This window comes from Canis aureus, chromosome 3 (genome assembly GCF_053574225.1).
Source record: "Canis aureus isolate CA01 chromosome 3, VMU_Caureus_v.1.0, whole genome shotgun sequence".
In the NCBI taxonomy this organism is placed as follows: Eukaryota; Metazoa; Chordata; class Mammalia; order Carnivora; family Canidae; genus Canis; species Canis aureus.
The window spans coordinates 42,445,826-42,458,331 of NC_135613.1; the positions used below are offsets into that span (position 1 = coordinate 42,445,826).

At 42.7% G+C, this 12,506-nt stretch overlaps 1 protein-coding gene across 1 annotated transcript in view; it reads left to right on the forward strand.

The window, feature by feature from the left end:
* The first annotated feature begins 7,254 nt into the window (after nucleotides 1-7,254).
* Nucleotides 7,255-12,506, forward strand: part of PGM1 (phosphoglucomutase 1) — a 157,434-nt gene continuing 152,182 nt past the window's right edge. Inside the window, exon 1 of the mRNA XM_077892092.1 lies at nucleotides 7,255-7,730. Coding sequence (XP_077748218.1) covers nucleotides 7,485-7,730 — 246 coding nt within the window. The 5' untranslated portion in view covers nucleotides 7,255-7,484. The remainder of the gene's footprint in view (nucleotides 7,731-12,506) is intronic.

Below are 12,506 nucleotides of genomic sequence, written 5' to 3' on the forward strand. Positions count from 1 at the left end.
ACAGTCTGCATCCAATTCTATACAGTGAATGAAACTGTTTCCTACCCAATTAAAAAAAATTAACTTAGATTATTTGAGCAAAATAATTTGGAAACAATTACCTCCATGATTTCTTGATTCTGTTTTACTTGTGTTATGCCTAATATACTTTCCTTAGTTATTTATTCACTGGTAGAGACTTAGAATATAGCCTTCACCATCTGAAGTCACACTTTAGGCCTCTAGGGAATGAGGCCATTGGTTTGAGCTTCCTGGCTCATACTCCTCTATAAAATTAGTTTTCTATGGACAGTGTAACAAATTACCACAAATTTGGTGCCTTAAAACCACATGAATTTCCCATAGTTCTGGAAGCCAGAAGTCCAAAATCAATGTTACTGAGCTAAAATCAAGATGTCATCAGGGCTTTGCTCTTTAGAGGTTCTAGAAGAGAGGAGAGTGTATTTCCTGCTCTTTCCAGCTTTTGATGGCTGCTGGCATTACACAGTTTGTGGCTGCACCACTCCAGTCTCTGCTTTTCTGGTCGTATTGTCTTCTCTTCTGTAATAAAATCTCCGTCTGCTTCCCTCTTATAAGAACACTTATGATTGCATTTAGAGCTCACTTGAATAATCCAGGATAGTCTCCCCTTCTCAAGATCATTAATTATATCTGCAAAATCCTTTTGTTGCCATATAATTCACAGGTTGCAAGGGTTAGGATGTGGATATTTCGCAGGGGGCCGTTATTAAGCCTACCATAGCATCTTGATTCCTTAGTCAAGAACACTAGTGAAATGGGATAACAGAAGACATTCATTATCTCTTTAAAAATGTCCTTCATAATCTGTATTTTTAAGAATCTTATCTTTTGCCATTTGAAATATTAATATTTGCATATAAAATATTCATATAAATTAATTCAGACTGATATCCTTTATAGTAGATTCCAAAAATGAATTCTAAGGGAAAAGCCCAATTTATTACATATCAATCTTTTTCACATATAGCTTCATGAATAACTATTTGACACTGAAACATGAGTTCAGAAACTATTATTATTTTGGCACAGGAACAAACTTAATTTCAGAATCAGAGACTCCAGATATCCATGAACTTTTTTTCAAATAAAGTTTTAAGCCACCTGAATAACTTATGGATACAAATAGAGAAGAGATTAAATGGTTTCATATTGCTTCCATATGTAGGAGCTAGTCGTTTCAGCAAGTTACAAATCAAAATTTAACATAACGAACAAAGTCCGCAGCCAGGAAGAACCTGTGATTTGGGTTTAACAAATAACCTGAGAGTTGCAGCATTGCTCAGCATTACTTTGTATTGATTCATATGGAATCATCAGTTATTTGCCAGCTATAAATAATTAAAAATTCTTGTAACATTATCTATAATGTCAGAGCTTTCTTAATTGAGAGACTACCTGTCAGGCCTTGTAGAACTCTTGGGTAGAAGAGAGATTTGGGCGACCATTCTCAGCCTAAACTAGAGGCTATCCCAGTAAAGATTCTTCAGTACAGATTTTTCAGCCATCGCTTGATACTATTGGAAGTTGAGTGTACACAAATATAGTGTTTTTTTTTTAACGATATAAGTGCTTTCTAAAGCTTTGTCTACATGTTAATGAATTACTTTTCAGTATTTTTTAATAATCAGTGTCTGTCTGAGCCATGTAATTAATAACTGCTAATGACTAATGCCACTGGATCACCCACGTCACCATCCAGTGTTTCCATTATAAATTCCATATGTCTTTTTCATTATAAATTCCATATGAATGCCACTTGTTATTTGTTGCATTTATCAGAGATTGATATCCTATGCAAATACATCTTTACATCACTACAGTTGGAATACAAATGATGGTTTGTAAAGGGTGAAAGTAAAGCTTCAATGACCACTGTATTTGGAAAGGGGATTGACTGGGCAGCCTGGGTGGCTCAGCGGTTTAATGCCACCTTCAGCCGGGGCGTGATCCTGGAAACCCCCGATCGAGTCCCACAAGTCCCACATTGGGCTCCCTGCATGGAGTCTGCTTCTCCCTCTGCCTGTGTACACTCTACCTCTCTCTCTGTTTCTCATGAGTAAATAAATAAAATCTTTAAAAAAAAAAAGAAATGGGATTGACCAAACATTGTACATTTATCTAGCTAGGACTTAACCTAGCTCCTATTTATACATATTTGTGTACATAGAGAAATCATTAACACTTTTCACAGAATTGCCAACTGCTTTTTTTTTTTTTTTAAACCTACATGAAACCTGACAAAATTCTGGATAATTTGACTTGTAGGAAGACTCCTAAATGGCATATTAATAACTTGCTGAAGAAGTAGACCTTCCTTGCCTTTGAATGTCACCTAGTAGATTTGAGCTCAGGTTTATGGAAAGCTGGATGGTTTATAGAAGAAACACATCTAAATCTTCTTGCTGGATTGATGTTCTTAAAGAAATTCTCTTTCAAAGATAGAAAAGCCTGGGATCCCTGGGTGGCGCAGCGGTTTGGCGCCTGCCTTTGGCCCAGGGTGCGATCCTGGAGACCCGGGATCGAATCCCATGTCGGGCTCCCGGTGCATGGAGCCTGCTTCTCCCTCTGCCTATGTCTCTGCCTCTCTCTGTGTGTGACTACCATAAATAAATAAAAAATATAAAAGATAGAAAAGCCTGTTTCATAAGGACACTTACTGGCCTTTAAATGTTAGAGTTTCTTAGACTTCGGTGTCAGACTTTCTTTCCTTTATTTTTTTGCCTCTATATTCTCTCCTTAGTAATCTCATTCATTCTCAAGTTTTCAAATGCTATCTATATGCTAATGGATTATAAATTCATATCACTCTACCAGGTCTCTTTTCATAGCTCTAGATCTCTAACACTTCTTTCTGTACCTCCTTTTGGATGCATGACAGAAACCTCAAACTGTATGTGTTCAAAACAACTCAATGATCATACTGCACCACCCTCCAATCTCACATTTCTTACAATAGTCTCAGTCTCCAATTGCTAGGAGACACCATTCCTTTTCATTCACCCTATACATGTAATCTATCAGCAAGTCCTGCTGATTCCACTTTCTGAAAATATCTTGAGTCTATTACTTCTGTCCATCTCCATTGATTTTGACCTAGTACAGTCTACCCGTTTCTTCCTATCTGGCTTCATTTCATTTTTTTCCCTTTGATTTGTTCATAGAGCAGCAGAGTGATCGCTTAAAAATGTTAGTGACTGCAGTAATCCTCTGCTTAAAACCCTTTTGGCATGTTACAACAGGGATGAACGTTGAAGACACTATGCTAAGTGAAATAAGCCAGACCAAAAGGACAAATATTGTATGATTCCACTTATATGTGAATAGAATAGTTGAATTCATACAGACAGAAAGTAGAACAGTGGTTTTCAAGAGCCAAGTGAAGGAGAAATGAGGTGTTATTGTTTAATGGGTATAGAGTTTCAGTCTGGGATGATGGAAAAAGTTCTGGAGATAGATTGTGGTTATAGTTGCATAACAATGTGAATACCTAATGCTACTGAATTTACACTTAAAAATGGATAAAGTGGTAATATTAATGTTATGTATATTTTTCCAAATTAAAACAAAAAACCTTTGGTTGCTCATTGCTGTCGTGATAAAGACTGCAATGCTTGCCACCATCTAGAAGCCTGATACGTGTTCAGGCCTTCCAATCTACCCCTCAGATTCTTTGTTCCCGTTATACTGGCTGCCCATTAAATCCTCAATGACAATACATTTCCTTCTTTCAAATCTCTCTTAATGTTCCCTCCCCTGGAATGAAATGGTCTTTCTCCCTTCTCACTTGGCCAACTCAACTTATGCTTATAGTCCTTACCTTAGACATCACTCTCTCCAGGATATTTTCCCTGTCTCCCTCCAATGACCGTTCCTCCTATCTACATTCTGACAGCACCTATACTTCTTTGTAGCCTTCTTTACAGTCATGATTGGTTTTCAGGATCTGTCTCCTCCAACATATTGCAAGCTCTATGAGACCAAGGGCCATTCTGACTTGTTCACCTAACACCTTTTAAAGAGCTGGTGTTTAGCAGAAGTACAAAACGTATTTGTGAAACGAATGAATCAGTGCATAAATGTATGCATACCACCTAAAGGATAAAGTAAAAAAAAAAAAAACACACACATAAGAATTATTACTTAAAAGAGGTATTAAAAAGAAAACAGGCACCCCTGTATGTGTGTTTCTTAAATAAAATAATCAAATGGGATAATACTATCTATACAATTTTCTGTTATTTATACTATTAAGCTGCAGTATAATTATGAGTTAGAGTATCTCTTAATAAATCTTGACTACATCTTGGATTTTTTATTAGGATTAATTAATGAAATTAGATATACTATATGAACATGAAAAAAATGAATCAGAAAACAGATGAAAGGGGTATACTTCTCACCATAATCTAACTATACAAGAAAGACAACTTTTTCTAGAACAATGTTTTCAAAACTTCATTCTGCTCTGGTGGCAGATACTTATATTCCTATGAGCAGAGAGAAATTTCAGTCCACAGAGTTGGGTGTTCTTGATTTCTATTTTGTTTGAGACCATCTGGGGCTATCATTAAATACAGTTTTCTTATATAGTGCCAATGCACTAGGGAAGAACATCTGGCCCGTGTCTGTGGAGGCACACAGTCATTTTTATTCTTGGTCATTGGCCAGCCAAGAATTTTCATTTCTGTTTGTATGGCTTTTCAGTTCCAATGGCTTCTTTTCCTACTCCAGTGCCACCCCGAGGGAACAGGAATCATTCTGCTGCTTTTCGCAACACTACAAATTGGAAGTCTCTCCAAAGTCAGTTTTGAGGGTAGCTAGAACTTGTATGATGAGATCTCACTCTCATGATTATTACATTACACGGCAAAAGGGAGATTATCCAGGTATATCTAATCTAGTCACACAAGTCCTTTGAAAAGCAAAAATTTTCCCTGGCTGGTGGCAGAAGAGGGAGTCAGAGATTGCAATTATGAAAGAACCCAATGTAGGTGGCCGTTAGCAGAAGAGACTGGACCCTGGCTGACAGCCAAAAAGGAAACAAGGACCTCAGAACTATAACTGTAAGGAAATGGGTCCTATTAACAACTTGACTGAGCTTGGAAGCAGAGCCCTCCTAGAGCTTCCAGACAAGAGCCCTGAATAGTTGACATCTTGATTTCAGCCTTGTTATATATGTGTATACCCTGAGAATTCAGTCCAGCCAAACTCACCCAGATTTCTGACCTACAGAACCGTGATAATGGGTGTTGTTTTAAGCTGCCATGTCTGTGGTAATTTGTTGTATAGCAAGAAAATACAAGGGGATTACATGAAGGCATGATTACCAGGAGGCAAGGATCATGGGGACTACCTGTCATAGGAGCCCAGCCCAGAGATCAGCAGAGTCTGGCCTGGGTCAGCAGAACTACCCAGTTAAAAAGTCATAAACAATAATGATAATAAATGGTAACTGTCTTAGGCTACTAAGTTAAAGAGTGGCTTATTATGTAATTAAAGCTAAGTATTACAACTTCTTTTTACAAAAGATTTATTCAGGGCAGCCAGTGTGGCTCAGAGGTTTAGCGCTGCCTTCAGCCCAGGGTGTGATCCTGGGGTCCTGGGATTGAGTCCCACATCAGGCTCCTTGCATGGAGCCTGCTTCTCCCTCTGCCTTTTTCTGTGTGTCTCGTGAATAAATAAATCTTAAAAAAAAAAGTTTATTCATTAGAAACAGAGAGCACACGCAGAAACAGGAGGGGAAAAGAGAACCTCAAGCGGACTTCATGCTGAGCGTGTATCCTGGAGCAGGGCTTGATCTCAGGACTCAGATCACAACCTGAGCCAAAACCAAGAGTCAGATACTTAACGGATTATGCCAACCAGGCGCCCCTAGTTATTACAACTTTGGCGGTAAGAGAAGTATGGAAAAAATCCTCTTAAATGGAAAGCCCCATCATAGTACAAAAGATAAGAATATAGAGAACGTGGGATCTGAATTTGAACCCATTACTTTATAATAATGAATTACCATTTTCTGAATACTTATTAGTACCATGCTAGGAATTTTTTTTTAAGATTTTGTTTATTCATCAGACCATACTAGGTGATTTACTTACATCAGCTGATTATTATTTAACCTGTTTGGACTGGATCCTGGGTAATTTCAAGTGTCTTCAGGTGATTCAATGTGTATCCATGATTGAGAAGTATAGACATACAAAACCCCATTAATTCTTGCAGAAACTCTCTAAGGTAGGTTTTATGTCATTTTATAGTAAAGAGATGGATGCCCATAGTTGCTAACTAACTTTCTCCAAGTCACACCGTTTCATAAGCAGTGGTGGTGGGGGAAGCTGTGGCTTTTCTACAAATGACACATTTCCTGAGCAGAGGAGACAATTCCTCTCACGAAATCCAGGGCGGATGCTAAACCAAAAGGAAAGAATCAATATTCCTACTTAATAATCAAGTCTCTTTTTTGACTGTATCCTCCATGAACTCTTTCAGTACTTCATCTCTTCACCAAATTTCTATTGCATGAATAACTGGCTTATTTTGGTGATGAATTATATTATACTCAGCCTTGCCAAATATAAGGCCTATATTTATCAAGGCCTCCCTTTTCATTTCTGTTATCAAACTTGGTGACATGGCAGGCAAATCGTGGTGACAGCCCTGGTTCTGGAGCCACACCCACCCGAGCTGGCCTCCTGCGTACACTTATCTCTGTGGCCGCGGCAAGCCATCTGAGTTTTTGAATCTCAGCTTTGTAAGCATGAAATAGGGAAAAATGAAACCTGTATTTTGGCAAGGATTAGAAATATTTAACAAACCTTAGCTATCAGTATACCCACCGTAACATGGAAGTAAAGGGTTTGATCCATCAGTCAACACAAGGAAAGTAGTAGGTCGAATTAGACCTTGGGAGTTGACTACTTTTTGATACAAATACTCTAGTATTTGGAGAGAGGATATAAAGAATAAGGAATCATGAATCTACCTAAGCCTGGCACTTCTATCCCTCAGAACAGGTTTCCAGAACGTTCTTTACACATGGTACTCAAGCCAAACCACAGGAAATCATTATACTCAGCAATTCCCCTCCGTCTCCAGCTCTTGCCCCTAGGACAGACTTCCTACCCCGGGTCCTGCCCTTCCATTTAGGGGAGGAGTTGCGGATTTTATTTTACAGTGGATTGGCTCACGGCGGTGGGGTGGGTCGGGGAGACGAGGGAGGCCCCACCCACTGCCCTGGAGGCCTGGAGATGGGCGCTCCCCTTTCCCCTGCCCCCTCGCGGACCTGCAAAGTGGGGCCAGCGGCGGAGGGAGGGCCCTGTCCCCTGTCCCTTTAAGGAGGCGGGCCGAGCGCAGGCGGGGGAGCTGGCGTGGCCCCTTCCCGGTCCGAGCCCTCGCCCCACAGCAGCCGCAGCCGCAGCCGCAGCCGCAGCCGCAGCTCGGGCCGCAGGAAGCGAGTCGCCACCATGGTGAAGATTGTGACCGTTAAGACCCGGGCGTACCCGGACCAGAAGCCGGGCACGAGCGGGCTGCGCAAGCGGGTGAAGGTGTTTCAGAGCAGCGCCAACTACGCGGAGAATTTCATCCAGAGCATCATCTCCACGGTGGAGCCGGCGCAGCGGCAGGAGGCCACGCTGGTGGTGGGCGGGGACGGCAGGTTCTACATGAAGGAGGCCATCCAGCTCATCGTCCGCGTCGCCGCCGCGAACGGGGTAAGGGGCGCGCGCACGTGCGGCCGCGGTCTCCGCCCCCCCCGGGCGCTCGGGCCCCGCCACTTCCGCGCGCGGCCGCCCCAGCCTCCGCCCCGGCCCCGCCGCCCCGGCCCCGCCGCCCCGGCCCCGCCGGCTGCAGGGAGGTGGCCGCCGGGCTCCGCCGGGCTCCGCCGGGCTCCGCGGGCCGCTCCCCGGGGGCGCGCGCGCGGGCCGTGACCTTGGGAGGGCCCACCCTCCGCCTCCCGCTCCGCCCCTCTCCCGCCTCCTGCTGAGGCCTCTGACATTTCTGTTAACCTTTCCCGCGGCCGGAGATAAGGTTACAGCGCGGGGTGCAGTCGCCTCAACCCGGAAAGGTTAGACGGCCTGTGCCTCGCCCAGAACCCCTGCATCCCGCGCGCTGCCTGCTGTGCTGGTCCGGGGCTGGCGCTTCCCGCGGGCAGGGAGCCCGGGAAGGTGGGGCCGGGGTGGCGGGAGCGCGCCCAGCCGGCTGACCAGGAGGTTGCGAAGTCCCGCTCCCCACACCCAGCTTGGGGTTGGGACGGTTTGCCAGCCCTTGCACGGCCTGGTTTGCTGGGGCGCAGGCATTTGACAAGGCCGCTGTTTGCACGGCGGTGCTTCTAGATCTGTTCCCTCGAGGACTTGGAACTGAATTTTCATTACAACAGAAACGGCGCGGGACGCCTGGGGGGCTTAGCGGTTGAGCGTCTGCCTTGGACTCCGGGCGTGATCCTGGGGTCCAGGGTCACATCCAGCTCCCCATGGGGAGCCTGCTTCTCCCTCTGTCTGTGTCTCTGCCTCTCTCTCTCTCTCTCTCTCTGTGTCACTCATAAATAAATAAATAAAATCTTAAAAAAGAGAAAAAAAAACTGCATACCCAAGGGCACTCTTACGCAAGCCGTCGTGGCTGCCCAGGAAGTTAATGCAACACCTTGGCCCCTCCCCTCATCATCTACCCCCCTCCCCCCAGCTAAGGACCATTAACTGACTTTATGGGCCGGCCGGTTCACTTGGTTCGGTGAAACTCTGAAATACATTTTTAAGTAAACCTGAGGTATGAGGAGGTCAATTTATAAAACAGATAAATTGGGGCTGATTTTTCATTCGCTTTTATAAAACCTTTTCTAGCAAGTTTTTCTTTCTGTATTTAAAATATTTGACTTATACCCAACTCTTCTGGAACTCATAACCTTTCATATTATATTTATTCATTTTTAAGAAAGATTTTATTTATTCATGAGAAACATACAGAAAGAGGCAGAGACATAGGCAGAGGGAGAAGCAGGCTCCTCATGGGGAGCTGGATGTGGGACTTGGTCCCAGGACCCCCTGATCACAACCTGAGCCAAAGGCAGATGCTCAACCACTGAGCCGCCCAGATGCCCCTTTTTATTCATTTTAGTAGTACTTTAACATGTAAGTGTCATTTTACCAAGCACTATGAAAAGCACTTAACGTGCAGTATCTCATTTATGCTGCAGCCTTAAGAGGTTGATGCTATTATGGGCATCTTCAAGTTGCCAGTGAGAAAACTGAAGCCCAGGCTGGTTAAAGAGAAACTGCAGTGACAGTATCCAGAATGCTAATATAGACCTGCCAGTCCCAACTTCTGGGAATAAATATCTTGAGTCTATAAAGATCTATTTTCCCGTAGTCTGTAAAATCTAAAATGGGCCGAACCTACATGTGCCTCCCTGGGTCAGACATTTATAAGCATCAAGGAAAGAAGGTCCTCTGGATAGAATATGCTCCTGAGTTTTTTCAGACAACCACAAATTCCCATGAAAGAAGAGCAAACAATAGCTGTATACCAGTAGATACCTTCAATTCCTTATCACCTGTGTTGAATATAGATTTCATTCATTCATTCATTCATTCATTCATTCAACAAAGATTGAACCTATACTATGTGCAGAGAAATGTGTGGAGTAAAGGGACAATGCAGACACAAGACTCATCTTTAAGAAAAAAAAAAAAAAAGACTCATCTTTAAGGACCTTGCTTACAGCATGGTGGGAATTTTAGGGCTCCAAATGGAAAGCTGTGCATTTGGGAGTAATGGGGAGTAGAAAGAAAAAAATTAGGCTAAGACTAAAAAAATATGTTCTTAAAACCTCATCCCCTTTTAGCTACTGCCTTACTGCTTTTCCCCTTTTGGCCAGTTGCTACCACTGATATTTCACTCATTCACTTACCACCTCACTGCAGTCTGGCTTCGGCTTCCTCCACTATTCCACTTAATTGTTCTTGCCAAGGTTACTAGTGACTTTCTGGTTGCTAAACCCATTGAATACCTTTTTAGGCCTTATTTGGCCTTTTGTTGCTTTTGGCACTACTGATTTTTTGCATTTTTTAAAGTCCTCCTTCCCTTGCTTTGATCACTCTCCTGATTCTACTCACTTTTTGAGAGTCCCTTCATGGACTGCTCGCCCTGGGCACATTCTAGCTGTTCCCTAGATTTCTGTCTTCAGCTTTCTGCTCTCTGGTTTTGTTCCCACCGTCTCTGTCTCTCCTCACCAGGGATGCTACTCCTCTCTTCTGGAATGATCCAATTCAGATAGCATCTTCAGAAAACTTTCTCCCAAAACCTCTCTCTGACACTTTCATTCCCCTTTGAAGTACTCTTTTCTCATAGATACCTCTAGAATAGTTTAATCAAATTCTAGTGAAATTATCTTTACGTGTGACACTGTCCCCTAGAGAGTAAACTTCTTTAAGACAGAATCTGGTTTATCTATATTCATAGTACCTAGCTAGGATGGTGTGGCTTTCAGTGAGTCCTTGTTTAATTGCCCTGAATTGTGAAGGATGTGGAATACACATTAAGTTAAGCAAATTCCAACACTTAAAGCCAAACATCCTTACTTGGTATCAGATGTTTGTGCCATGTACTGGGTATACAAAATATTCTTGCCCTCAGCAAAAGCAGTGTAGAAGGGGAGGTAGACAAGAATAAACATAGAGCACAGTTGTTAGGTGTTACTGTGGAGGTGTGTGCCAGGCACTGAAGGGGGGAAGAGTGTGGAGGGCTGTACAGGTGTATCCAGCTTTTTGAAAGTATATGTTACTCCATTTTTATGAAAGACCTACACTAAGTACCTGTTTTTGCAAACGACAAACCCAAAGAAATCTGAAAATGACTTGTGCTCTTATGAAAAAAGGCGAAAAGCGAAAGTAGAAGTCAATTTGGTGTACAGGGAGCTGTTGGAGAAGCAGCAAGGACCCACCCCCCCAGTAGGAAGAGTGGCCCACCAATCACCTTTCCAGAACTACATTTGGCATCTCTAGGGCTTTGAACTGTGCTTCTGTGTGCTTCTGTGCTTTATCTTGACTTATTCTGTGCATCCAATAGCAAGATGTTTCCTAAGTTATCAGAAAACCCAAAAAGGTTTATTTTGGGGGTCTGAGAACACAAAAAGGGGTAGCTGAGTTGAGACTTAATGTATGAGTTGGAATTCCTAAGGTGGGTTTGTCGAGAATAAGAATTCTAGGCAGGAAAAAAGAAAAATATAGGAGTTGGAGGATCCCTGGGTGGCTCAGCGGTTTAGTGCCGCCTTCAGTCCAGGGCGTGATCCTGGAGACCCGGGATCGAGTCCCATGTCGGGCTCCCTGCATGGAGCCTACTTCTCCCTCTGCCTGTGTCTCTGCATCTCTCTCTCTCTCTCTCTCTCTCATGAGTAAATAAAATCTTTTTTTTAAAAAAAAAGGAGTTGGAGACTGTTGGGCAGGTTAGTTGACTTCTGATCCTTTTTCCCTCTTGTCTGTAAAGGTTAGAAATGATGAGACATACCCTGACAGTTTTTGTGAGAATTAAATGACATGTTTAAAAAGTACCTGCAGTCTCTTCTCACCTGGAAGCTGACTGGATGACACTTGTGGGGAAACCTCATGACCTGGGGCAGGACTTTGTGTTTTCAGTGTTCTGCCCGTATGGGGAGACTACGCATTAATCAGGCCCATCCTGATTCAAATATTAATACTTCTTCTCTGCCCTACATAGATTATAATCACTGTCCCCCACTTTCATCTACCCGTCATGGCCCCAACCAATATAGAGGGATTCCATATTACTCAGAAGCCAATTGGGTTCAAGTGCCAAAAACCTAGTTCAGATTAGCGCAGTGAGAGAGGAATTTATGGGTCTGTGTGACTGAGAAGTCTAACCAATACCAGTGCAGACAACTTAGTTCAAACCATTCCTGGTGTCTAAAAGTTGCTCTTGGGCCCAGTGATCTACAAATGACCGGTATTAGGAATTGGGAAGAGTTTGAACTCACAAGTAAATGAATGTTTGGATATTTTGAAGGAGCTTATCATTATCTTCAGGAAAATAAAATAAATGCCTTCATGGGAATTTTTTATTTAAAATAAAGAAAATATAGAGGATTTCAAAGGAAATTAAAAATTATGTTGGGGGATCCCTGGGTGGCGCAGCGGTTTAGCGCCTGCCTTTGGCCCAGGGCGCGATCCTGGTAGGCCCGGGATCGAATCCCACGTCGGGCTCCCGGTGCATGGAGCCTGCTTCTCCCTCTGCCTATGTCTCCGCCTCGCTCTCTGTCTCTCTCTGTGACTATCATAAAAAAAAAAAAAAAAAAAAAAGAATTATGTTGGAAATAAAATTATCAAAATATTAATAATTTGTGATACAGCAAGATATATATGCTTCTTTATTGACACATTAACAAAATTTAGTGGAAGGTCTAATACTATCTTATTTTAGAGTAGTGATAAATGTGATATTTTGATATACCTGCAATCTTTTTTAAAAGGATTTTATTT